Source organism: Acanthopagrus latus, chromosome 9 (assembly GCF_904848185.1).
Source record: "Acanthopagrus latus isolate v.2019 chromosome 9, fAcaLat1.1, whole genome shotgun sequence".
Taxonomy (NCBI): Eukaryota; Metazoa; Chordata; class Actinopteri; order Spariformes; family Sparidae; genus Acanthopagrus; species Acanthopagrus latus.
The window spans coordinates 6,256,463-6,284,412 of NC_051047.1; the positions used below are offsets into that span (position 1 = coordinate 6,256,463).

At 41.2% G+C, this 27,950-nt stretch overlaps 2 protein-coding genes across 5 annotated transcripts in view; both read right to left on the reverse strand.

Moving 5' to 3' along the window:
* Positions 1-10,864, reverse strand: part of LOC119025253 (probable ribonuclease ZC3H12C) — a 28,326-nt gene extending 17,462 nt beyond the window's left edge. Inside the window, exon 1 of the mRNA XM_037108635.1 lies at positions 10,734-10,864. The gene's annotated coding sequence lies outside the window, so the exon portion shown is untranslated. The remainder of the gene's footprint in view (positions 1-10,733) is intronic.
* A 1,136-nt stretch (positions 10,865-12,000) lies between these two features.
* il1rl1 (interleukin 1 receptor-like 1) lies at positions 12,001-27,922 on the reverse strand. Of its 4 annotated transcripts, none has more exons than XM_037109726.1 (12): positions 27,574-27,922; positions 25,985-26,048; positions 23,308-23,545; positions 22,941-23,118; positions 22,040-22,190; positions 19,123-19,188; positions 17,115-17,244; positions 16,266-16,411; positions 16,016-16,153; positions 14,086-14,250; positions 13,641-13,786; positions 12,848-13,096 (listed from the first exon to the last, which is right to left on the reverse strand). In XM_037109726.1, the coding sequence occupies exons 2-12, from the start codon at positions 26,043-26,045 to the stop codon at positions 12,848-12,850; spliced, it is 1,668 nt and encodes a 555-aa protein (XP_036965621.1). In that variant the 5' UTR covers positions 26,046-26,048; positions 27,574-27,922. The 4 variants fall into 4 exon arrangements, with proteins under 4 accessions (XP_036965619.1, XP_036965621.1, XP_036965620.1 ...); XM_037109725.1 differs by having other exon boundaries at positions 25,985-26,081; positions 27,574-27,592; XM_037109724.1 differs by lacking the exon at positions 27,574-27,922 and having other exon boundaries at positions 12,001-13,096; positions 25,985-27,497.
* Between the last annotated feature and the right edge of the window lie 28 nt (positions 27,923-27,950).

Consider the following 27,950-nt stretch of genomic DNA (forward strand, 5'->3'; position numbering starts at 1 on the left):
TCATCCATAGTGAGCAGATGCTGCAGCCTCCACCTCAGTGACCCAGCCTGCCTGCACTGCCGCTGCACTCTGTGTATCTCTGTATGTGTCATGATCCAGGGTTAGCCCCCTTGGGGCTGTACAGGGGGGTGAGCTCCCCCGAGGCCAGACCCTGACCAGTCCCTCAGGGCCGTGCCATTTGCTGGCAGTGAGCCAGTCTGCCACGCCAGTGACCGGCTGGGAGTGGGGGGGGTTTGGACAAAGGGGGCATAGAGGGTGGGGGGTGGGGTATATATGGACAGCGGGGGCAACAGATGCCTGCTGAAGCCACAGGGGACCTCCCTGAAAGCATCCTCCTCCACCCTCCTCCACCGTCCCCTACTTCTCTACTGCAACTGGTGGCGTGCAGATTCATCGTCAGTGATACATATCACCACTGTCTGTCATGTGACCTCTTCGGTAGGGGGCCGTGGGTAGCACTCACTTTCACCTCTGACTTGTGCAGACTCCCAGTTGGTTACGTCTGGTTCTGCCTCCCTAAGCCCAGGAGCAGACATGTCACATGCTGTCGTATGTGAGGATATAGTGGAGAGCCTGCAACCACTGCTCTTCAACACTCTCACTATTATATGTAGTATTCTGTGATTGGTTTGATTAAATAAAATGGAGTGAAATTAAGCTGCTTAAATTCCTTTTGTTGTAGGGGAACCCCAAGGAATCCCCCAAAGAGCCCTGGCTGACAACCATACACAGTCTCTCTTAATTTCACTTTTAAACTGATATTTACACTTAAATCTTCCAAATGAAAGATGCAATCCTAAAAAATAAATAGTTTTTGAGATTTGAGACATATCATTCTGAACCATTCTTGAGTGGTATACTGGCAACACAACTATCATTTTACCTCTGTAGGTACTGGCAGATAATGGGTTAATCATTTAGGAACAGTTAATATAGTATCTGAAACTTTAAGCATGTTAAAAATGTTACTGTAGACAGAGGAACGTAATCTCCACAGCTCTGGAACTCTCTTCAGTTGCAACATTACTTCAGAGCATTTTGCACATATAGGCTGTTGTTACTGATCACTGTGAGCTGGGTAACAACACCATTTTGGACAGTGTGGTCAGGGAGATTTCATGATAAAAGATAACATTTAAATAATAACACCAACAACGCTGCAATGAGAGAGTGACAAAGCATGATAACAGCACTTTAAATATTCTATATCCTGCAAAATGTGGGCAAAACCGAGGTTAGAAACACAAGGAAAGGAGACACAAACACTTACCACACAGCTTCAGGAGAAGTAGCAAGGAAGCAAAAATTGAGAAAATGCAAGACCTCCTACAATTTCTGTCATGAAAAGCTGTCTTTGGTCATTCCACAAAGTCAAAAAACTTCAGAGGGAATTTCCCAGTAATAGTGCTGGATGTAAAGCAAGCCCAGGTGTGTAACAAGATTCCTTTTTTAAAGCAAAAAATCAACAAGTAAAATCTCAGTATCCACTCAAGAGCTGGAGAAGTAAAGCTTTCAATCCAAGTGGGGCTGAGCAAAGTTGGTTTCCTGGTAGCAATCCTAAGAGATAAGACTTCAAGTTCCCCTTTTTGGTTGAGAAGCAGAGTGCAGTGTCCTGAGGCTGCAGGTTCAGCAGTGTGACTGACAACAGATGGAGTGTGAGACATCTACCATCCCCTCCTCACGCTGAGTCTGCCTACCGACCAATACCGACGCAGAAATCTGACAACAAACACACACGTCTCACTTTCCTGTCTTCACCAAAGCTTATTCACTACACACACCAGTGACCCCCCTCTCCACCAATGAAAAGGGACACTAAGCTAGGATATCTCCTCCCCCTGCATCCCCCAACCCCAAACTCCACGCACACGCACACACACACACACACACACACACACACACACACACACACACACACACACACACACACACACACCAATGCATATACACCACACCACAGCACAACAAACCCATCCGCCAGCTCGAGCACATGAATGGACGAGAAGGCGTGATTTGACAATGGTGGGGAGGGGGACACAAAGGATGGCCCGTGGCAAGCAGCTGCACACACACACACACCATGCTCAGGGCCATTACACGCGCGCACACACACACGAGGAGAAAGAGTGAGTGAAAAAAACACAGGACTCAGAATTGAGCCCTGCGGAACACCTGGCCCACTGGGGACGGCTGCCGCCTTCAACCTCTTTGTTTCATGGATGGGGGATTGGTTTGACTCAGACAATGAGGCAAATTATGTAAAAAGTAGTGTGTGCTCCCAAAATGGGTGTTCAGAGTGTGACTGCCTGTGTGTGTGTGTGTGTGTGTCTGACAGAAAGTTAGCAGGTGGGGAAGGAAGCTGTGAAGGGAAAAAGCCTTCAAACTAACAAGAGGCAGAAAAGCCAAAGGAAAAGACAGAAAAGGGGAAGAAAAAGCGAGAGAAGGGCTTTATTGTTCGGATACGGCCCTGACAAAATGGCGGCATCTTTTTAAAGGCCTCAGATTATGAGGAGGGGTATTACTTTCAGGCTCTGAGGACAACGATACAAAGACTGGCTGCCAGTCAGGCTGGACTTAAACAGTTCCAGTTACCAGGCTCATTTTATCCTCAAAAAGGAAGAGGTTTATTATTTTTCCAAACACTGTCAATGGAACAAAACATGATTTACCCTTTAATACAGAAGAGCACAGACATACATGCCAAAACAACCTGTCAAGAAGAAAATGAATCATTGTCCAATCATGCATTAATGAAAATGCTGGAATAGAGCAAAATAAAATATACCATAGTGTATTACCTAACCAAATGGGAGATGGTATTTTACCATTTCAGAGCAAAGATCAACATCTTTAGAGTGAAACCTGCAAGTGTTTCCATATGGTATTACTGCCACTGTCCCAAAGACAGCATTAGCAACATGGCTACCGCTGGCAGCCTGATTACAGTCCAAGGCAAAGAACAATCACAACATCGTCACCTTCTCTGCCTCCTCCACCAGTGGGTTTCTTTAGAGTTTCCACAGTTATTCCAGTTGTTCCACTGTTACATGGGGATACAGACCAGGGGAAACAATGCCTTCTCCAGGTTTGGTTGTGCAATGGCCGACGCGCTTTCTTTGCTGTAATTCAGTTCCTTCAGTTTTCTAGATTAGCACTGTTGCTAATCTTCTTGTCTCGAAGTCAGTGGGTGTTTTGAATGTTTTTTTTTTTTTTTTAATTAGACGCTTAAAATGGTCTGTGGTTAACACAAGCTGCAGAAATATCGTGTTTTGTTATAGAACATAAAATACTGCAGTAAATAACCCACTGGTAAATGTTTTAATGCTTTCATGTCGTAAAAACGGTAGTTGCTAACAAATGGCTAAATGAGACTGCAGAGATTGTACAGACTCATCTACTCACCAGTCCGTCTTTAGATCCAAACTATTCAAACTCTTTACAACTTGTACATTGAATAATTGTTCATGTGTACGTGTGTATCGTATACTGGAGCTACAAAGATGTTGAGGTCATGTTACTCAGAAGGATTCATCCTCTGAGTACCACAAATGTCCCAATTCCATGTCAATGTATCTGATAGTTTAGATTTGAGACATCTCGTTCTAGGCCAAAGTGCTGGACCAATAGTGCTATTCGCAGGGCTACCCTGAAGCACTTTGACTTGACCACAGCAACCCTGGCCAGCCATATAAATGCCCAAGTTTGTCACTGACTGAAATTACGCCATTGGTTGGTCGAGTGGTAGAGGTTCCTCATTGGCAGGTGCTCTTGTACAAGCACTATAACTCTGGCTGAGACTGACACCAGTGGGTTCATCGCAAGACCCAGGTTACTGTATATCCTACATAGGGAACAACTTAGCCTCATTTTCCCAAACAATATCCTATACCCTGCAAATACCTAGTTCATTGATCAACGTCTGTCTGGGTTTTCTTGCCTTCTTTGTGAAACTGAGCAGTTTGTTTCAAAGGATCTTTAGCTATAGTTCAGTCAGGAAGACTATCCTTTTGCTTGCTTCTGCCTTTTCCATACCATACAGCCACTCATACCTCTCACACATGCGCACCCTGTTAAAAATATGCAAATATAGTAGACATTTCTTGGTACACACAGAGGAAATCTGGTTATTATTATTATTATTATTATTATTATTATTATTATTATTATTATTATTATTATTATTATTATTATTATTATCATAAGATTACATAGAGAGAATAAACTTGAATACTCTGTCCACGACTTTTTACATCTTTCAAAAATGGATCTCAAAGTAAGCCAGCAGTATTAATGTGGTTTTACTTGGCTGTTTGACATCATGAAAAAATCAAATTTTTTTGACAGATATTGTGATTCACAGTGAGTGGGAATGATAATTTTGCATCGCCATTTTCATTTACAAAGCAAAATGAAAAAAAAAAAACAAAACTGTAGGTTCTAATGTTCGGATACTGCATTTGGCCTTAATCCAATTTCTTTTATATTGGTATTAGCTGTGCTGTTCTGACAGTTATGTGTATAATTATGTGTTTTCTCTGATTCCAATTCATTATTGTCAGATTTGTCTGAAACGTGTCTTGTACCTCGAGGTCTACAGTGTTTCGCATACATAACAAAACAATACTGGCCCGACAGAACAACAACCTGCTCTATTTATCTTCTATGTGTGCTCATTTCCCTCTATAAATAGTGCAGAGAATTTCACATGTACAGCCACACAGTCCCTAATTACTTTTTAATGTAGTAATACAAAATCATTTGAAAATAATTATTACATGACTTCATTCTAATTCTGACAAGGTAATATGTTGTTCAAATAGTACAGCTTTTGCTTTGATACTTTATCTAGCAAACACATTCTTGCATTGTTTAGGCGCTTTCATATCCCGTCATAAACCTATGTAGTTTACATCACTCCACCATGGGAACTGATTCACTGCAGCATGAAGGGGAACAGGACATCTGGGACATAAACAAACCAAACAGTAAATGTACTGCACTAAAATCCAATTAGTTCGCATTACAGTCATTTCACTGTCGGACTGATTTTCCTCTCTACTCTCTGTCAGCCACCCCCACCCTGCTCCTCTCTGACTTGCAGTGACTCCTTAATTGGGGCTCAGCTGACAGGTTTTCCCCTCGGGGAGCAGGAGCCATGTGCGCCATCTGCTTCTGATCGCAGGATGAACAGGTGTCCTGCTCCCCGCCGCCTGCCTGCACCTTACCAAGCCTCTTGAACGCAGCACGGCACAGCGCTGCGCAGCATTGCTACTGTTTACACAAGCTAAATCTGAGCAGTTTTGTTTGACCTGTGTGGCATTTCTACCTCAAACAAAAGAGGAAACATATGGAGGTTCCACCAAATCTGGAAGAATGATCAGAGCCATGAAAGTAAAGCCTGTTATTACAGTTCTGAGTGGTTAAAGTTCTCTTGTTGGACAGAAGTGTAAATTTTCAATTTTTTCTTCAAACCATGTACATTATATATAATTGTCTTGTTTTGGCTTGTTCCTTTATTCAATTATTGAGTTCTGTAGGGACATTTTCCCTTTGTGTTGCTGTGTTGACATCTGTGGGGCAAGATCCCACTTAATACTTCGTTTGAGAAAGTACAGCTATTCATTTTGGGTCAAAAATGGGTGATGATACATACATTTTGTGATCAATAAAAATAAAAATACCAGCCCAGTAACCAGAATAACATGTTGGCATTTCCTGAAACCATATATATGTTCAAATTTGTATGCGTCATATGTTCACGTTACATAAATATTTGCTGACTTTTATGTCGGGAGGTGGAGGTAATGGTTACTGCTGGGTGAGAAAGCCAGAGACCACTGTTCAAGACTGTGCTTCAACATTTGTAAGAGAGAAACCAGTCGATTAATTATATTTATACATATATTATATATGTGTATGTGTGTCCTAATCTGCATTATGTTCCATAAAAACAAAACAAAAGAAGAAATCTTAATACTGCCACATGTTGAACAATTTATACACCAATATATCTCCAATATGTGTGTGATACACCAATATCAGCCAACAGTTTTATCAGTAGGGCTTTAACAACCTCTTTCTGCAAAGACACTTTTTCACAGCAGTCCGATCCTCAAAATAATTCCTACTTCTTTGCTTACAGAGAAAGTCCAGTATCAGCCTTTTTGCACTGACTGATATCGTTCAGCTGACTGATGAGGAAAGAAGACAGGACAAAAACAAGAGAAGGTGTGAAGTTAATCCAGGATGGATGTGACAGTGATTAAACAGCAGGAGCAGAGGCTGCAGCAGCTCGTCCTACAGCCCACAGGGTAAACACTGATCCAGGCAGCAGGGATTAGTCCAGCCCCTTAACAAGGCCTGAGAGGAGGATACAGGCAGAGGAAGAAGGTAGTCCAGCTGCTATCATCCACACACACTTAACCCGCATGGTGCTATACTAACAGCCCCCACACATGCCCCTCTATACCTATGGAGAGGGAAGCCAAACAAACCAGACCAGACCACATGGTGTGTGTGTGCGTGTGTGTGTGTGTGTGTGGAGGGGGATGGGACAGGGTCACTGAGGACTTTGAAGGCACAAAAGGTTGGCCTTAGGCCTAGTGCCCTCTGGGTCACTTAAGGAGGCAAGGAGGCAGCATGAAGACATGTGCGCACACACACAGGCACACACCACCTGCTGTTCGCGCTGGCTCGTGTTTGGTGTAATGGAGATGGAGTGGTCCAACAGCCTCACAGAGCAAGACACATTGCTGAGATTTACCACATAACTTGGGCCAATGAAATTTCCACAGCAACCTGGTTAGCATCTTTGGAACTGTACTTTTTAAAGAGGAGCGTAGGACTGCCGATAATTATTCTGTCCTAATCAAACATTTACATTCATAAAAAGTCTTCAGAATACAAAGACATTTTTCTTTAGAATCATATAAAACAAATTGTCACATTTATGAATCTGGAATTTGCAAAAGGTGTGATGAATAATTATTTTTGTCTGATAAATCAGTTCAGCAGAGCTCTGTCCTTGTATTGAGATGTTTGCTGAGAACTACCGTAGACATCCTACACCATGTCTTTGCTAGCACAAGAACATTTCCAGAAGCATAAATACTTAGATACTTCTCTGATACCACACATTTGAAACAATGCTGCAGTTGGTTGTATTGAAAGAAACTAAAAATAAAAAAAAAAACAGATCTACATTCACATTTTTAAATCAAGGCTGTACAGATTTGTACCTCATTACAAAATGTGCTGTTATGCGTTCAGTGACTTTTTCTGCAAATTGCCATGTGCAATGAAACACAACACAAAACACTAGGGCTAGATATTCTTATTATTAGTATTACTAGTATTTCAGGAAAAAATAAACCTATGATCATTCTTCTCTGTCCTGAATATTTGAAAATATGACAGTGAATCATGAAAATATGCTAAATGTTCTTTAAAATTTTTATCTTCAGTTAAAAACTGTTCCAACTATGAAGGTTTCCCAACAAGAGTCGAGGAAAATGTTGGAATCATGGAAAATAATGGAAAACATGGTGGAATTTCACATCTTAGCTCTACTGTTAGGATGAAATGTCTTTCATAGTATACAGACACACACACACACACACACACACACACACACACACACACACACACACACACACACACACACACATTCCCAGCTCCCTGATTAAGTCATGATAGATCGTCCCCACAGGGTCTGGCCTATTGAACAGTTTGTGTGCATGTGTGCATGTGTCTGTGGTGTTTTGTGTGTGTGTGTGTGTGTGTGTGTGTCTGACTGCATCCAGGTGTGTGTGTGTGTGTGTGTGTGTGTGTGTGTGTGTGTGTGTGTGTGTGTGTGTGTGTGTGTGTGTGTGTGTGTGTGTGTTAGGCGTGTGTGCTTGTGCGTGTGTGACACCGGGGCGAGTGCCGGGTCAGCAGGGGTCAGAAAGGAACAAAGGCACGAAGCAGCTCCCAGCTGCCGGGCCAAACGTCATCCAGGAACACCCCCCCATCCCCCTGCCTTTTCAATGGGAGCGTGCCGCTGTCCTGCTTTCGCTGACACATGCACATTTACACACAGACGCACACATGTCCCATCCGGCGGTCGTGTCTAGAGCTCTCTGCAGTGGGCAAAGAAGGTGAAAGGGCACATAGGGACATATGCAGAGCAGGCATGGATGCAAATGCACTACACGGACTAACATCTGAACTCACACGTCCGAGCAGCCGCACAGGTCCTGGCAGCATTTTGACTATTTAAATAAACTGTGTGCAAATAACGCATGCCAGTATACTTCTAATTAGTTTTATCAAGCAAACATAAGGACAGTCCAAGTCTTCTTACTTCTTCTTCTTACACTAATATCAGTGTACTAGAAGAATACTTGCAAGTGAACTACTTTAATCCTTCTTTTATTAGTATTCCTACTGTACAACAACTTATAGGTTATTTCTTTGGTTAAATTTTAGGCTATGTAATGTGGTTGGTGGGATGCAGATGGGGTTAAGGTATAGGATTATGGTTTGGTTTACAGAAATATTGCATAAAATGCATTTAAAATCAATTTGATCTAATTCGATAGTTAACATTTCTTGGTACAAGTTATTTTTCTTAGCACATTTTTAACTCACCATACTTTTATAAAGTGATGGTGAAGACATTGGTCATTTCAAAAAGTGATGAGGACATGTCCCCAGCATCTAAATGACACCTACTGTATCTCTAGCACAGTTTTTACCTTATCAAGTAGGGGTGGGGGAAAAAATTGATTCACATTACAATCGCGACTCTAATCATCCACAATTCTGAATTGATTCATAAACTCCAAAAATCGTTTTTTTTAGTTAACGTTCCCCGGTCTCTCTGCATGCCCCCATGAGCTTCCGTACACAGCGTTGAAGCAAGCTTAGAAAAAAAAAAATAAGACACGGCACAACTCTACTGTGAAAAAGGGCAGGAGCGATGGAGGAGCAACAAATTCAGCCAGTCCCATCTTCAATGACGGAAAGAGTTTGGACTCATTTTGGGTTTTATTATCATTTTTAGCTGGCCAAAGCTTTTATTTAGGCAATTTTATTTATGCAAGTTATTTCTTGTATAGTCACTAAGTTTTTATTTGTTTAGCATGAATAAATGTTACCTTTTGTCTTAAGTTTGCCTTTGTGTGATTACATCATTGGAATCAGTTTATTTGAAAATCACATTATCTTATACAAACTGTATTGTTTTGATGCCATAATTTGCCTTAACACACTATGCATTGTATCAGTTTTTGAATCGTGAATCGTTAAAATCAAGAATTGATTTTGAATTGAATCGTGACCCTAAGAATCGGAATCGGAATCGAATCGAATCGAATCGTGAGACACCCAAAGATTCACATCCCTATTATCAAAGAAGACTTTAAAGTGTTGTGGCCACAGGGAGGGACACAGGGCACTGAACACACCAGGAAGGAAAAACACAGTGAAACATTTGGAATGTCAGGGACACAGCCATGGCCGTAACATCATGTATATCCTCAGTACTACCAGTATAGTTGTACATCTTCTTAAGTGAATGTATTTTGATTGCCAAAACATATGTATATAATGCATGTAATGACAACTCAAATTAACATCCCACGTCAAAACTAAACCAACAAACACACAATTTGAACACAGTCTGTAGGCTCAGAAGCCTTACGTATAAGGCAAGGATGCTCAATAATTGTACTTTTCTGAAGTATATCTGGAATCTCTTCTGGAGTTATCTGCTCCTGACATCCTCTGAGTCTCCACAAACTCAGTGTGAGCTGTTCTCACATGAACCACCATCTACCAAATGCGCTAAGTGAAAAATCCAGAACAACAAGGATACTGCTGTCATTAATCCCCCTCTATTTATTCCACCCCTATTGAGCTAGAGAAGGACAATCTGAAAACCTGTGTTAAAAATGTAAAACTGTGTATATTCTTTTTAATTTAAATGAACCAAACCTTTACATTTTCTTGTTTCCTCACAATCCCTCACACAGACCAGTGTATATATCATATGTGTATGGCATTTTCAGCGCATCGACCTACTACAGCTTTCCCTTGATTCTATACCAAATACAGAGCAACAATAGTTATATAGTAAAGGAAGAGTAATAATAATTTACAATAATAGTAGGAATATTTGCTTTCTTGTGTCAGGCACACGTGTTCCCAGTCGACAGCAAGCATACCACCGCACTGGTGAAACATTCATAAGAATATCATTCTTACATGCAAACCTACATTTCAACAAATACAATGAGCACAGAGGACTGATACGTTGCTCAAACTGTTTTTCAGCTCTCCTTCAGTGTGCTACTGGTTCTTGTGCATGTAAAAGATCTGAGAGGTAAAAATGCCAAAGTTTGGACCAGCAGAAGCTCCTTTCTCTAACAGTAAACACTGCTCCTGAACGCCTCATCAGTAGTCCTTTCCTCAGTCAACTACTTCTACACACTTAGTCTTTAACTAAATGATGTAACAAAGTTGAACTCTGCCCTGTTGCATTAAGACACAAAACTCTTTAAAGTCTCCCTTCGAGTTCATCATGCACATGTTGATTATTCTTCATTATATTTTTACTCCACTTCATGTAGATACTAGTGGTATTTAATCATCCATCCAGCTGTTTGACTTCCTATACCACAGTTACTGTTTGACACAACATTTGACAGTGACAGCACAGACAGGAACAACAGGGCTGACAGGTGACCACTTACTTCAACACGGCATCAGTCCCGTCCTGCTGGATCACTCCTCCATCACACACCGGCTCCGAGCAGCAGCGGGCGGAGCAGGACCCGCAGGCAGAAGCTGCCGTATGACAGCAACCCTCCGACCAGGCGGAGCAGGGAGGTGGAGGTGTCCGACCCGAACCTGTCACACTGTCTCCACCCACCGGCCGAGCGCTGCAAGGACTCTCTCTCTCTCTCTCTCTCTCTCTCTCTCTCTCTCTCTCTCTCTCTCTCTCTCTCTCTCTCTCTCAACTTCTAAACTGGACAGACAATAAATCAACTTAATGCTCTCTAACTTCGGAAAAGCAAGTAAGAATATACACAGTATAGTATCGTGGGAATTACAAATCGTCTGGGCTCTGGTAGCAAACTATTCTTTATCAGTGTAAAAGTAGCCCATTACAGACTTCTATTCATAGAGCCCCCTCGCACATGCATGAAGACATGACCGACACAAAAACTGTCTGTCAAGTATGTGCATGAAAACAAGTTTATTCCTTAAATGAGGAAATGTGTCTCCCTCTGCTGGATAGAGGCTGTAACTACAGTTTCGATGCAGGTGTGGTGGTACAGGTCAATGTGTTTTCGTCCAGTCTTCTGTTTTCCCTCCTGTTCTCCTCACCAGCCTGATGTTTCCCTCCACACCGGCCTCGTGTCAGATGAATCAGCCCAGCTCTGTTACCTGGTGTCTTCTGCTCTCCCTCCACACCTGCACTGCACCTCCCTTGTTAGCCCTTCCCTCCCTCCTTCCCTCCTTCCTGTCAGCTCCTTCCCTGTTTCTGGTGTTTTTCCATTTGTTTCCCTCACCTGTGTTTTCCTCCTCACTCCTGCACCTCATCCCCTCTTTTGTTTAGTTTCTAACTAGGTCCAGTCTTTTGATGCATTGTCTGTTCAGTTCATGCGATCCTGCTGCTCTGTTGTCCTGGTGTTCCTCCATGTTTGCCTGCTCCTGGTGTTGCTTTCCTATTACACCTCATGCATTTGGGTCCACCTTCCCTGCTGCACCCCAGAGGTAAATCCTGCTGGAGATAATAACAGTTGTATAACCTGTGCTGGAAAAAGAGTGGTTCCCTGCTTAGTTCTGTTTAATGACTGTGATTTCTGCAATACAGAGACAGAGAAGTCTCTCTATCACGTTCACAGTCCATCACTACAGCTCAGACTGAAGAGGACTTAACAGCTCAATCAACATGATTTTATTTCTGTATATTACCAAAGCACATTGTAATGTATACAGATTTTAGTAAGCTCAGCACACCACACCATATTATTTACACTTGTTTTTGAAAAACAATTAGGCCTGTTGAAAACATGTAGGCCTTCTTTATTCTGATGTTGGTGACAGGAGCAAGTGTTTAACACAGAACAAAAAAGGTCTTCTCGACTTAAAGTAACTGTACTGTATATAAATATATGTAGGTTTCTATTTACAAGCACTCAACCCTTTACTAAAGATAATTACTTGGGTTTTTTTGCGTTTTGCTCCAATTTGTTGTTTTCTAGCTTACAGAACAACATACACTAAACACACTAAACTGCTGTGTGTTTATAGATTATACTGTACAGTAGGGGTTACACATAAATGGGTAGCCTCCAACAGACACTGCACCTCTGACAAACACATTTCAAAATAAAAGTTCACAACAAAACTGTTAGTACAAGGATGGAGTTGGGGATAGAAACGGCAGAATAAACGAGCTCGCAAAAACAGCAGCAGCTGGTTGAGTTCAAAGCTTCATCCCCTCGCTGTCAGCAGGGCAAGCAGCGCCTGTGAGAAGTCTCTAGCTTACCCTCCTCTGAAGGTGCTGCCGGGATCAGCACCCTGGACAGTGGTTGAGATATGTTCAGAATGATGAACCTGAGCTGAGCAGGAAGCAGGATGGCACTCAACGCTGTGGGCCAACCTGCTGATATTAACAACACTTGAACGGTTGGAACAAAAACATTTGACAGTCAATCTGAATACCTGACATATACATTTAACTGACGCCTGGGATTATTCTCACATATCTGTACACCGGGTGGGACAGGACTGGGACACATGATAGCGTTCATATCTTTCTCTCCAGCAAGTGTCTAAAGTCAAGTCCTTCAGGGTTTCAGATAATCGCAGACTGTGAACATTTATTAGCAGGCGTGGCCGGCATCTGGAATCGCACTCTCTTCCAGAAGCGTGAGTTCCATGAGGCTGCCCCCCGCGAACCCTTTGGCCACCTGATGGGGGCCTTGTGGAGAATCAGGTGCTGCAAGCCAGGGGGAAGGTGTTTGTATCCCTCTCGTCCAATGTCCCCAATCTCTATCAGAATCACGCTCATCTCCCTCTGGACCAGCGCACGGTGGAGCCCCAGCTGCAAAATGACCAGAAGCAGTTGTTGTTTCAGCCTTCATTTCTCCAAATAAAACTTCATCATCTCACGTCAGGTCATGACAGCTGTAGATTGTGCTGTGAACTGTGTGGACCAAAGCTGCAATTGAATTGTTGTTCCCAACATTTACGTCTATTATGTTTATATCCTTAAGTGGGATATTGCTGGAGAGTGGACGGTGTGCATTATTAAAGGTGAGCCTGTCTCAGACTGAGCCAGCGCTGGACCACACTGTCTGACAGTGTGCCGCTACAAACTGACTAGAGAAAGAGAGAAAACGAGAATAATGGGATGTACCACCTGAGCCCTGAGCTATTACTGCTTTAATAATGCATTCATGTTGGTGAAGCGGGGAAGGATACATCTCAGAGCATTAGCATGTCCTGGGTCCTTTTCAGTATATATCACTTTTGTGTTAAGTGAAATTCAGTATTATTCAAAGCTAACAGTTTGCAGTCAGCAAAAATAAAAATAATAAAAAAAATATATATATAATTACTGCCTACATTTAAAATTAAAATCCTACCTGCCAGTCAAGCCCTTCTATCACTGAGGAATGGGGTGAGACTGGAGGTTGGTCAGTGATGTCACACCCAGATCCTGAACCCGGGGTGAGGATGACCATCAGCCTCCTGCTCTGCTTCATGCGGGCCTCCACCAGCTCCAGATGGTCTGTGTGTGGGGTCAGAGAAAAGGCTTACAAATGTTGCAAAGGACCTTTTCAGAGTGGTTCACCATGTGGGATTTTTACTTTAACTAATTTTTACACATCTGTTGTGTGTTGGAGTCCTGTAAATCAACACAATCTAAAGACAAAGAACAGAAGAGAAGGCTGTGACAGTGAGGAGGAAAACTGAATACAGAAACTGCAATGACTTTATGCCTGTGATGTCATAATGCAAACAGGAACCGTGTGCAAGAAAAAAAAAAAAAAAATCACGCAAAACTCAAATAGAGCATTAATGTCTGACCTTCCCCGGGTATGTCATCCCTCCCGTGGATGAACAGTCGATATCCACACTTCTCCTCGAGGACAGAGGGCAGGTGGTTTGTGATGAACTGACAGAGTGTCTCCTCAGTGGCTTTGTCCATGCTCTGCATTTGATAAACCACGTAGGCATCGTACATCCCCACATCTGGAAAATACAAGAAAATGTGTACAAGTTCAAGAATATATGATTATTCCTTTATATCGGAATATAGGAGTCCATTCTCAGTGTGTGTGCACTAGAGGCTTCAAGTTTCCACATGACACCTGTGGTTGGTGAAACTGGACCAGGACTGTGATGGAAAGTCAAGTGAAGCTCTGTAGCTTCACAGAACACCAGCATTGCAGCATTCTCCTAAACAACTGTGTGTGTGTGTGTGTGTGTGTGTCAAATGTCCAGAAGCCCTGAGATTCTAAAAGCTGATTTGAAAAGATGTTATTTACACCCTTTTTAATTCCTCTTCATTTCCCCGAAAATCTTCAGTGTAGTTCTGAGCAAAAAGCGTTAGCGTGCACCCCGTCAGAAGTAGGTACACAAGCATGACCGTATGGTGTGAAGATTTTCTTTTCAAATTAATTTGGGATCAGGGGGCTTCCAGAGATTTGCTGAGGCACAACGAGCTGCAATTTTTTCTTTGCTTTGCTTTCACAATGCTTGTTTTTCTCAAGCCATGCTCCGACCCTCAAATTATATGGAAGGAGAGGAAAAGCAGCATATCTTCACATTTGTGAAGCAACAGCCCTGAAATGTTTCAACATGACAAATGAGACAATTATGAAAAAAACTGCCAATTTAACTTTCTAATTGACTATTCGACTGATTATTTCAGCTGTGCTTGTATACACTGTAATTCAGTTACTAAGAAAACCTCACATAAGGTCTTTGGACTTTAACACAAACCAAAATCTTTGTTTTGGAACAGTAACTATCAATCAAAGCTGTCAGATAATTGCAGTGGAGTAAAGATATGAATACCTGTGATGTGCAGGTGAGGAGGCGTAGAACATGAAAAGCAAATATTCAAGCAAAGTACCTCGAATTTGTACGCGTGTGTTCCGTGTGAGTGAGGCTGAAGTGTGACTGCAGTCCGCTCAGTTTTGTCATCATCATGTTTTTCCTCTGAGGTTATCATGACCTGACGCAAAGTTGTAACCACACCCTGTGTGTACGTGAATTGTATGACTCATGAACCATAGCGTGCAAAAAACCTCTCAAGGGAAAACCCAGCAGTGCCTCTGGTGAAAGCACTCCGTGCTAAAAGGCTAAAAGGCTGGAAAAAAAATGTTTATGTGGATAAGTGGCCAACACATGCAAAGAGAGACAGACGTTTCTTTGTCTAACGGTCTCACTGTCTGCTTTGTTTTCATTTGGAATTCACTTCTACTGGCTCCATAACAAGGATCGGAGAGGAAATCAAAGCAGTCAGAGTGAAATGGCATTACAATGAATAACAATTCACGAGAAGTAACTCATGAGCAACATTTCCAAGTCGTGTGGTTGGAATAAGGTTTCGGGGAATATTCGTATTAGTCGGTCAGTTGGAAGCAGAGAAGAAGCTAAGTGACTGACCGCCACAGGGAGTTTCACAGAGGAGCTGAATCGCTGATGTCACAAATCTCAACAACACGTTGTGCAACCTGCATTATACATTACACCTAAAGTCTGTACAAGCAGGAAAGAAAACATCTCTGGTTTACATTTCCTTTTAACATACCTGTTTTGACTTTTTAACACATTTTGTAATTTAACATAACACGAGTTCATTTGAAAAACAGAAGAACTTTCTGTTAAGTTGAGTTAAAAGTAATATACCAACACCCACATCACATACATTTTTTTAAAGATAACTAAACCACCCTTTGACTTCTAAATGCTTCCCTTGCAGATAAAAAAGTTCTCGTCTTTTTTTCACCTTTTTTCGGACTTCTTCGTGGGCAGTAGCGTCTGAAGCAGAGGGTCAGGTCGACAGCGAAGCACTTGACCAGCACAGTGCCAAACACTGCGATAAACAACACACACGCTCCTTGGATGGCAAGTGCAAGGATTGACACTGGAAACAAACACAAATACAATGTTTGAAATCAAATGCTTTTATGAATCACTGAATAACAGGAATGATATCATTTTAGCTATGAACAATAATGGATGATCCTGTCACCAACCTCTGCCATTAATCCTGAGTCCTCTGAAGGCCTCTGTGTAAAGGCCCTTGCCGATGCATTTAAATTCAGTCTGCAAATCTTTAGTAGACACTTTGTCAATCGTCAGGACTGCAGTGGCGTACACATTGTGTTTTTCTTTGTTGACTCTGATAAAGGATGTCAAATAAAACAACATAAACCAAATAAGCAGGATTTGGTTCATTACAGAAACGGTGAAATAGATTTTCATTGATTAAAGTGACTGAGGAGATTCTGGCCACCAAATGAAAAGCACAAAAACTAAATTTGAATTTAATTATTTTAGAGTTGCTGAAAGGTGCATAGCCCTTCCAGTGGTTCTAGAAATATCACACAGTCAGATGGTTGGATAGACTTCAAAAATATGTCATCACTGCAGGACTCCATTGGCACGATTTGGAACAGACGGTTGCCAGGGGCCAGTGGGACATTTTAGTTTCAAGTGAAATATCGCAACAGCGGACTGTAATAATAATCCAGTAAGCTCCTGCTGCATTCTCAGAAACTCTTGCTGATGTAGTCTACATCTGAGTATTTCCTGTGTACACACCCTGTGTCTTGCTCATTCTCCAACTGATGGAGTGTGCGCCATCAGATGACTGAGTGCGTGTGTGTCTACATGGATGTGTTTGTGTGATTGTCCACCTTATGTGCATGTTTGAACACAGACTCTGATCAGTGTTCATAATAAAGTGTGTAGTCTAGGGTGTATTATAAATGTGTATCAACAGTACTCAAATGGTAACAGTAACATTGTGACACAGCTTACACAAATTATATTTGAATATTAGTTTTTTTAACTGGTGCAGTCGTGCTTCTGACCAGGCTTACACTGAGGGGTTTACATGATATCCATGCCTGTCGTCAAAAGCCATTCCATTGACAGGCTCCCAGTGAGCATGACAGTCAAGTTCCACATCAGTTCCACAGAGGACTGTGCAGTTCAGCGTGATCCCATAGCCTGGTAGAAAGAACAAGACATATATCACGACAGACGTTTAACCCTCAAAGTGTGTGTCCATACTGAGAAGTCTCAAAACAGTTCATCTGGGCTCATTCGTTTTACTTTGTCCTGCTGTGGGTGGGGAGACTTGGCATACATTTAAAGGGTCATTTCAGTGGAAACAGTTACCATGTGGGGATTTTACCTCCTATGAATATCTCTGCACTGTCTTGACTTCACTGTTGCTTCCTGTTATCGCAACATATTGTAAATATCTTGTCATAACTGGCAGTTTCTACATCCACACTGATAAACCTGTTCAGTGATAAAATGATTGAACCTGATCCTCCCTCTCAAATTAACCACATGTAACCCAGGTTATTATTTTTTAGATTATAGTGCTATTATAATGTCATCTAGAGATTCAGAGTTTGACCTATTTTTAACAGCAACACACGCACAGTTCTCAGCAAACGCAGAGCTGAGCTGTCCATATGACCTGTAGACAGTTTTAAATTAGAATTAGATTATGTCACAGACATGATGACTATACACACTGGGCATTCTTCCTCTTTCTCCTGCATCCTCGCTCCTACTTTTTCGCTCTTTCAACAGCAGTAAAGAAAAATCACATTTTTAAATTTTTTTTATTGATAATTATCAAAGTCAGACTCCATGTAAACGGCTGCCTGTGTGAGCACAGCAACGCAACCACCACAGTGTCCAGTGTGGCCGTCCTGTGAGACAGGTGATGAGGAATGGCCAGAGTCCACTGACTAAATTGTCAAGTGACTGTGCCAGACAAGCTAACAACAGGAGAAACTCCAGTGGAGTTTAAAGTAGATTATGATGGAAATTTAGATGCTCACGATTAAAAGGAAAATGTTGTCCTACATAAAGTGCCATCCTGCTTAACCCAAATAAATGAATGAAGAATAATGGCTGGATTTTGATATTAAAATGCAAAGAAATGGATTTTCAACACTCAGAGTTAATTACTGTAGCTCTTCACCAAGATACCATGTGGCCTCAGTCTCACGCTGTCAGTGTTTAGAGCTAGTTAAATTTTTAAGCTCCAAGCCAATTTTCTAGGGTTAGGGGTTAGGGTTAGAGTGATTCACGAAGTTTGATAATTAGTTGTTTATTTGAGTAGTGTTTGGGCTGTGTTTGGGTCATATAAACATGTTTTTTACACATTGTAGCCCAGCTTCTGCTGTTTAATTTGATATAAAATAAGTGCAGCAATGGCTCTGTGGTTGTTCTGCATGTCTTAAGGGTTAGGGTTAGGGTTTAAAACCCCAAGGTCCCCCAATTGGGGTTAATAGCTGAATGCAATTTCCTCCAGTTAAAAAAAGACGACAAGATGTAATTTGGATTCGCCATCACGGAGTAGGGACCAGGGGTTATTGCCCAGCTTGAAGTGTTGCTTTTCAGTAAGCTGAGGTCTGAGCTCAATGCAATCACTAAATCCACATTTTATCATCTCAAAATGCTAGTTGGTAAATAATTCATAATGGGCCTGAGATCTTTAGCAAACAGTCAAGTTGTTAGTCCCTTGAGAATGAGCAAAACCGCACGGGGTTGTGGCCGGTTACACAGATGGAACCAACTTCCTGATGATCTCAATTTCAGCCCAACCCTGAATCCACATTAGAAGCTGCCATTATCTCTTGCCTTGGACTGAGTAGTTCCTCCACCACAGTTTTATGTCTTTTAATGCATATGGAGGAACTTATCACTGCACTGTAACAACACCCAACTTTTCTATTTTTTCTATCGTTCACAGCGATCTCACTGAGAAGCACATTTATTTTCAAGGTTTGGGTGGTTCAGTTGAGATGCATGACAAAACTGTGCTTTTATCAGTTTCACAATATACATAATATGTTTTCCCACCTTCATCAGCAAAGATCTCCTTTTCAGCTGGAGAGATGATCACTGGTAGATGGTGATGAGTTGATTCTGTAGGCAAGCACAAATAAAACACAGCAGTGAATGCTTGTGTCTATTCTTTTCTAAAGGACTCGTGACAATATCCACATTCTGCTGTTAAAACCTTAAGGCATAATTATTTCATACCCTCTAAAGGGATCAACTCTTGACAGTTTCTGTAACTAAAGATGATCATGTGACAATGGATGTCTAATGACCATGAAATCTGAAACTACAGCACTTTGATGAAATGGTGTCCTGAACAATGATGACATCACTTTCAGATAAGATCTGTGTGAAGTGTAATAAGACCGCGTATCTAACTGCTTGGAGTTCTGACTATGTGGCAGCTTCATCCCTCTGACATCTCTGGCTAATGCTGAACCTGCCCCTTTATTGTTGGTCTCTGTGTGTAATGGGTAATTACAACAAAGCGTAAAATTGATTCTTTTTTCTAATAAGTGATATAAAAAGTGATTTCTTCTTATTAGTGAACCACCATCATCACTGACTGAAGCCATAACTTGAAGCAGTGGAGCTCCCCTGAATGGTGAGCACTGCTGTCATCTGTAATTCACTGTACATGACTTGCTCAGACAGACAGTGAAAGATACAGAAACAATGTTGATGTCATAAAATGTGTCAATAATACCAAACATTGCCAAGCTATGAACTTCATTAACAGTCTGAACCAGCAGCACACTGAACATGCCAACAAACTGAAGTCTGAATCAGCACCAAATATCACAGTACACATCTTGGATCCATTTGTTCTGAACACAATTTTACAAATGGGAAAATATCACTCAGAGAAATCTTTGTACTCTAATGATTGGATGGTTTAACCATGTTCTCATATCAAAATGTTACACATACCTTTATACGCTAAGTTCTTTTGAGCATTACACTGAGGAGGAGTGAGCGCTAATATCTTCCTGCTAACCATGTCTATGGTGACAGTGGGCTTTCTGCCAACACTTTTGACCTCTTGTGAGAAAATACTAAGGCTGCCCCCTTATAGATGGCCGAAGCTTAGACGATCCCAATAGGTCATTAGTCCGGCAGCATTTCTTTAGTCGCTTAGTCGCGGCAAAAAGAAAATTAAAAAAAAATAAAATGAGAAAAAACTAATAAAAAGAAAAAAAACAACGTTAGACTCTATAAGGAGTTGCCTAAATTGCTCGACCATGCTGTAATGTAATTTGCACACACATAGGAAGTGGCTGACCACACTCAGCAGTAGTCAGACTGGGGTCACTTGTGTTTAGCATTGCTGGTACCTGCAGTTTAGACAGTCTAATATTAGAAACTAGTTAATAGGTCGGACTGAAAATCAAAAGTGTGGGACCATTCTGAGACAGTAAAGGATGACCACAAGGATGTGAGAAGTCAGCTCTGCAGGCAAACATGTGTCAACTACACACATGATGAATCATCTGACACATGTAAGTACTAGCCTACATGCCCATTAGCCACTCAGCATGGCGGCTCATATTGTCATATGTGCTATTTGGCTTATCCAAGTGTCAGTGGGTAACTTTACTTGAGAAGCTAAATTACTTGGCTCTAATTCAATGTGTATTTCTCTATAGGAGCATCCATTAAACTGCAGGGATGACTCTGCAGAGTCAGCGGCCTCAAATTAATCCACACATTATTATTTTCTCAGGTGTTTCAGTCGGCTTTGTGCCTATTCATTCACTTGTTTATGTTGTCAGTTATCTTATTATGTTTGCTTTTGAACCACCAAAAAAAGGACCTGAAAAATGTGTTTTAAACATCATTTGTCGAGTGATTCAGTTTTCTGCCAATTTATTCATTTGTTTTATTATTCATATTCTAAAAAGACAAGACAGAGACATTTTTTCAATGTAGTTTCACAGGCTGCTTTCAATTTATTTTTCATTCATATGTTATTGTGTTGTTATGTAAAGTTATGTTATGTTGATGACCTTATCATACTGTTGAAAATCAACAAAAAGTATTCCTTTTTTCCTTGCTGGTTGTTTTAAGCATTCACGATCATCACTGGTTTGCTGACAGCATAGTTAATAGGCGTGTAGCTCAGTGTGCGCCAGGTACTTGTGAATAAAATATAGGCCTATCACATGCTTACGACTAGGTGAATAATGGCCCTAAATGAGGACTACTGCAGCCCTAGTGAGGACACAAATACAAGACACATAGGAGGCATTCAGGACATAGAACAAAGCTTTTAATATCAAGCAGAAATCCCCATATAATAGCATCCATAAAACAACAAACACAAGCGCAAATTCCAAAAAACAAAGTAGCGACACAAAAGCTAAAACAAGGCACAACCAGAAGTGAAGTACAGATCAGAACAAACTTCGAGGAATAAACAGAGAAACAAAACAACAGAAACACAACATGCGGAGACACAGGAAGACATGCTCAGGTCAACACATCTGACAAAGGCAGCAGGGAGCACACAGACTACATACAGGGACTGACTGACAAACAAGATGCAGGAGCACACTGATGAAGGCCAGGAATCACACAAAAGGAGGAACTGAAAAGCATCACATGACACATGAGGGCAGAATTTCAAAATAAAACAGGAATTAAGAGGACCACAAGTTGAAACACGACAGCAACAGCGCTAAAGCTTAATATGCAAGCATGAAAATGTATCTAATAAGCCTACAGACTTTTTGAAATGCCTTGCTAACTGTCTTGTCATGAATTATGTTAGTGTTCCGTACTGTAAGTAAGAATAAGCATTGGCTACTAGCATGACCCATCCACCAGGATAACACATGGATGATTTTGATTTGTACACCATCAGTTAACAGTTAAAGGATGGTGTTCTCCTGCACCCCTTTAAGATTCCCCGTTCCAGAACTAGACGTTCTCTCACTTTCAGGTTTAAACCTCCTGGAGCCTGACGATTTGTACACCCGGTGATTGTGTTCCCAGGTACAAGTACAAGTGTAGATGCCAGCATCTTCTTCACTTTTATCTTCAATCCACAAAAGATCCTCATTCTGACCTTGAAGAAGCTTGAAGTCCTGTCGAGACAGGACAAGAAAAGACATAAGGACGGGCAAGGTGATTGGAAAAAAGATAGAAATAAGTTCATGAACAAGGATTTTATTTAATAATCCGAAACCAAATTGAAGTTAAATTTTTGCCCAGCTGGTCAAAAAATGATGCTACCCATCCTACAATCCCAAAGCATCAGTTTTTGACTTGACATAAAAATACCATCATCAAGTTAAAACCGTTATGGTCACATCTCCATCATTGAGTACTTCTCTGCTAAAGATCCCTCCATGACTTTTCTAACACCTTCTGCTCCCTCCCATCCAGCAGTAGTATCCAGTTGTTGTTGCCATGCACCAGACAGCTGATGGATTACCTGGCCCTCATTCCCCTATAACCATTCAACACATAAACCCCCTGAACTAACACTAATCCTCTGCCAGATTATGTAAGGTGCATCTGAAGCCATAGCATTGCAAGTTTTCTTCTGGTATGCTTGTCTGTTCCTCTTAGGATAGTCCCACCCGGACTTCCTGTCTGTTTGTTCCATTTTTAAGCTGACCTGCTCATTTTACTCATTCTGCATTTGAATCTGAACTGCTGGGTCACTACTGTAATACAATTTTAGTGTAAGATTATCAATTTCCCTCCAAAATATATTTGATTAAAAAAGTCATATTTATTGTTTAAGGTGTGGAATTAAAAAAAAAAAGTCATCATCATTGCTCTTCCCTGCTATTCACAGAACATGTTAGTGTAACCACAGGTGGCCATACCTTCATCCAGCTTAACTCTCCTTTGAACACGCCACATATCATGGTGACAGTATTTGGGCAGTAGATTCGTAGGCTCCCGAAAGAGTTCTCTTCGGCCACGTAGAGCGCTTGGTTGATATCATCCACAACCTCAATTATTACGTAATGGTTGGAGCATTTTCCCAAGGAGTCATTACGTCTAAAAAAGGAACAAAATGTCTCTGTGATTCGGATCAGGGACTGTATCAACAGATCTTCTGAAGGGAAAGACTGTTTGCAGAAGAGGAGGAGTGCAGAGATGAGTTTGGTCTTACAGTTTATGATGGAAAAAAAAGGAATTATTTTCTAATTTAGAATTCTTTTTATAGAGATTGGTAAGTATTCTTACCGGGCATGGTAAAAGCCAGAGTCCTCAGCACTGACGTTTAAGAAATAAAGTGCGCCACCGTGGTAATGTACGTTCTTGCTCTCGTCATTGGAGATCAGGGAGTCATTTTTGTACCATGTGAACTCTTCATCAGGATAATATGTTTCAGTCAGATCATACGGCATAATATAAAAGGCTTCCCCTTCAAGGAGGACAAAAGTTTCTTTGTCAGATTCCACGCATTGGAGCTTGGCTGGCTCTGAAAATGAAGAAGGCGATAGTTATAATTGTGATGTAACAAAGAAGTTTAGTTCAACAATGTTAACACACAACACAATATGAAAAATAGTTTGTCAAAGTATTGTGTTGCAGAGATACCCTCTGAGGTTAGCGTGCTAACCAGCTAGCCCCGCCCTGTCCCATAATAACACTTTAGACCCCAAAGGTGATAGTGAGTCAAAGTAATGTCCAGTCGTCCATCCAGTCCAACATGAGAGGACAAAGAAGTAACACTGCCCTGTGGTTGTAGTCTGACCTCTTGTCAATCAAGCTGAAGTTACTGTCCCCAGCTAGTACATTAAAGGGATAGTTTGTGTTTTTTGAACTGGGGCCATATAAAGTACGTATCTATAGTCGATCTGTTCTCTACCGTAATCATCAATCAGCACAGCCTCAATTTGGAAAAGTAGAGAGCTGCTCCAGCCCAGACGCTCAGCTTTGTACTGCAGTGATACGGTGCACTAATGCGTAGGGATACGGCGGTTCTATGGTTGAGAAAATGTAGTGCCAAAAGAAAGTGCGGTCTGAGAGTGATGTAAAACAGAGTGTATTTACTCTTTACATTGTACACTTGAACGGTTATTGATTTTTTTAAGGTGAGCCCTGTTTTAGGTGGTTAAAATTCGCTTTGCATCTGGGCACCGTTCACTGCAGTACAAAGCTGAGCGTTCAAAAAACACAATTGTCACATGGGTAAGGCAATTTCATTGTGTGTACTTTTAACTCCCAGTGTTTTTACTTGCACATTCTGATTTTTAGTGTGTGATAGTATTGTTTTTATTGAAGGAAGTGTATACTGGGAGTGTGTGTGCCTTTATTTTGAAAACCTTGCCCTTGAGAGAGAGAGACTGCAGGACCGACTCCAGACCCAGCGGACGGAGGAGCTCGGAGGCTAATTGACGGTAGGTCCCATGAAGACTGCGTGAGTAGTGTGTGTGAATGATGAAGCGCGACTCACGATAAACTGTTGTATGTAAAAGTGCAGTGACTGCCGTGTTGCCCCTGATAGCGTGAGGCCGTGCCGGCAGAGGAGTTACAGTTTGTTTCACCTAGTTAAGTCATTCGCTTTTTTTCCCCAACTGCATTTAAAAAAGGCCAAAACAATGATTAAGACGTTTAAAACATTTTAAGGGAACCCTTATAACCTTTATAATGCTTATAATAGTAACTTCCTATTGTCAAGTTGGGGTTTAAAGGGAAAAACTATGGAAGGGAAAGGTGGACCCAAATGCAGTACACACGGGAGGCAAAGATACGGAGAAACAAAAGGCGAGCTTTAATTTAGAAAAAGCCGAATGCAAAAACACCAAGGCAGACAAAACGGGGACAAGAAACAAAGTAACAACCAAAACAGCATGGCAAAGTAGCAAAAGAAAACAGCTAGACAAAGTACAAAGAAAAAAATCAAAGTTCAACTCAAACACGGGAAAAAAAATGCAAAATAAATCCAAAAACCTACCAAACAGAACAGGAGCAAGGTTCGGGAGCAAACAGATAACAGAAAACAATGACTGGACGAGGAGTGAGGGGAACACAGAGACTAAATACACAGACACTAATGATATGACGAGGAACAGGTGAGGAGAGAGGAGGAAGGAAGCCAGGTGTGATAATGAGGGGGAGGAGCACAGAGGAACAGACCAGGAGGGAACAAGACAACAGACAGAGGGAGCCAGAGGGGAGAACATAGGAGAACTCAAAGGACACATGAGGGCATGGAAAAATCAGAACATGAGACACAAGACATGGAAAAAACAAAACACAGAACACAACAAGACATAGAAAAAAAGGACATGAAATCAAAACCCAAAACCAAAAACCAGAAACAAAGGACAACACAACAGGAAACATGACACCTATAATTAAACTTTATAATTAGCACTATTAGCAAGTGTTTTTTTTTAAATGCATATATTGTTTATACATGTTACAATGGTATGGGCTCTTGAGGGGGACAACTCTGTTTAACCCTGAAAGTTTGGATCCCCCTGGCCCCGTGATTTCCACATATGGTCCCAACTGTGTGTGGGATGGAGGGGCAGGGCGAGGTGTTCAGGGTCACATGGTTTGATGTAAGTTGAGTTTCCAAATTGAAAATGCTGGTCATAACTGACAAACTGCTCCTTTAAAACTCTAATACTGACCGGATACAATTCTTGACTGTCATCTTCTGGTCTTGTCTCTTCAAAATATTGTGACTATTGTCATATGATCACTAACCCTAACCCTTCATTAATATGTGTCATGGTCATATCTCTCTCAAAGAGCCTTCCTTCATACCGATGTGCAGCTGTTAGTGGATATAATGCATGTGCGGGTCAACGGGGATGACCTCTGACATGATTATTGCCACAGATGGAGACCCGTTACAGCGCTATTCTTATCCGTGCATGCCCTTTCCTTACAATGTATATCCTACCTGAACATTCAGATGGAGACATCAACGTGAAGATGAGGAAGAGAAGTCCGAAAGGATCCATTTGCTGAAAGAGTGACATTCGCAGCGAGAGAGCACACTTGAGAGAGACAGAGTACATTCAGTTTTACACCACTTTTTTTTTTTCTTCTTGAGAGATAAATAATGCGGCCTGCCGTGTAAACTGTCTTAATCATGCACTGTCAGTGCTCTAGGAACCATCACCACAACGTTGCTTCCTGAAACTGCCTGTGCGCAGCTTACTGTCACCACCACAGTACGATACAATCATGATTTTTTTTTTCAAAATTACTTGTGAAAAAAGCCCCACACCGGATGTTAGATGATTTAATCACCTAAAGAAGGACATCGTGTTGCCATGTTTGAGGACAGGATGTGATATCGACCAGTTAGGTTGCTTTCCTATTTTAAATGATTTTGCTTACTTGCATATGCTTGTTAAGTATTTTGCCATGGATAATATATGAAAATGGATGTTTCAATTGAATATGTCAACATCCTCTTGGGCAGATAATATCATAACATCTTATAGTTTATAGTGACAGATATCATGAAGACAGAGAGGCGTTAGCAGTTTGTTTGGGCAAATCTAGAGGAAGTATATTTAGTGATTTGCTATGCTGTGAGTGAACCAGATGGATGAAGACATAACCTCAAAAAATACACTAAGATGACCTCAAGCCACGTCTATGCCAAGGTTGCAGCTTTACGTTGTGATGAATTATGTGCTACGTCCAAACTTCTAGTAGATAATTACAGCTTCATCAATGTGACAGCTTTACAAAGACCAAGAACAAGTCAATCCAAAAGCTCACCTCTATCAGTCTGTGTGTCCAGTGGGACATCAATGGCAACATGTAGACCTCGTGTTTCACAATATTTTTGGCTTATTCCATCTGGTGTAACACTTGTGACAACTAATCAAATCGTAATTTATAACAGAGTAGGTAGGTGCAGATATCTTGGTGAGCTCCATATCAAATTGAATATATATCCTAGTCAATTCCCAGTGAAACATGCAACAGCATTTGCACAAGCATGCAGTGGATACAGTAGGTTCATCCTCTGATATGAGTGGGAAGCTGCTGGTTCAATTAAACATTGAAACATGCACAACATGTGCGGACAACCAAAACGGCAATCTTAAAGCAGGTAAAGGGAGTCAGTTTATATTTAAAGGGACTATTTTAACAATGCTGTTCCTGTCTCGTGAAGATACTACAATATGTTTCCAGCTCTCTCGCTGAGCTGTTGTCATGGCACCTATGCTATAAACTCTGGCACAGTTATACATGCAGTACATTTACATAGTTTATAACACTGAGTTCAGTGGAAACAGATGAGTTCATACATAGAATAGGCCACTATAAACATTTGCATGATGTTCTACAGCTGTAAAAATAAGACACTATTTGTCAAACTTGCCTCTATTATTGGCCATCTGAATGCAGTGGATTTAGAAGTCTTACATTATTTGATGATCACAATCTAAAATCATAAAATATATTAAAAACGTTAAAAAATGGCAGCAGTAAAAGTAGTTTTTCAGTCTAATACAAATGCTCGCTTACCTCATAAAAGTGCGTATTGCCAGCTGGGGTGGTTTCAGTCAGACTGTGTGCTACCGCCGAGCTCAGTGGAGTGAATGAGTGGCATCAGTTCAATATGAAGACTAGAGAGAGGAAATCAGTCACACACCCACACCCACACACAGACAGTAACAGAGAGAGAGAGAGACATTCATATAATTATACATTCATTCATGAAGACAGCCACACGCTCTCCCTCCCTCCTCCCATTTTCTTGATGATACTTTCCAAAATTCTTTTTGTTTTTTTTACTGAAACCTACCAGAAAGAAAGAAAAGAGAAAATGAATACAGCAGTCAAATGCTCAAAGCAATATATGAAATGGTGTGGGTTATTTAGGTAACACTTAATAACAACCA

What these genes read in the sequence shown, in the direction of transcription:
- il1rl1 (XM_037109724.1), bottom strand. Translation starts at nt 26,102, where the DNA reads ATGTACTCTGTCTCTCTCAAGTGTGCTCTCTCGCTGCGAATGTCACTC. An exon ending in ACGAAGAAGTCCGAAAAAAG is followed by an intron (nt 14,251 to 16,015) that starts GTGAAAAAAAGA and finishes TGTATTTTCCAG; the next exon opens with ATGTGGGGATGTACGATGCC. An exon ending in TAGAAGGGCTTGACTGGCAG is followed by an intron (nt 13,097 to 13,640) that starts GTAGGATTTTAA and finishes GTCATTTTGCAG; the next exon opens with CTGGGGCTCCACCGTGCGCT.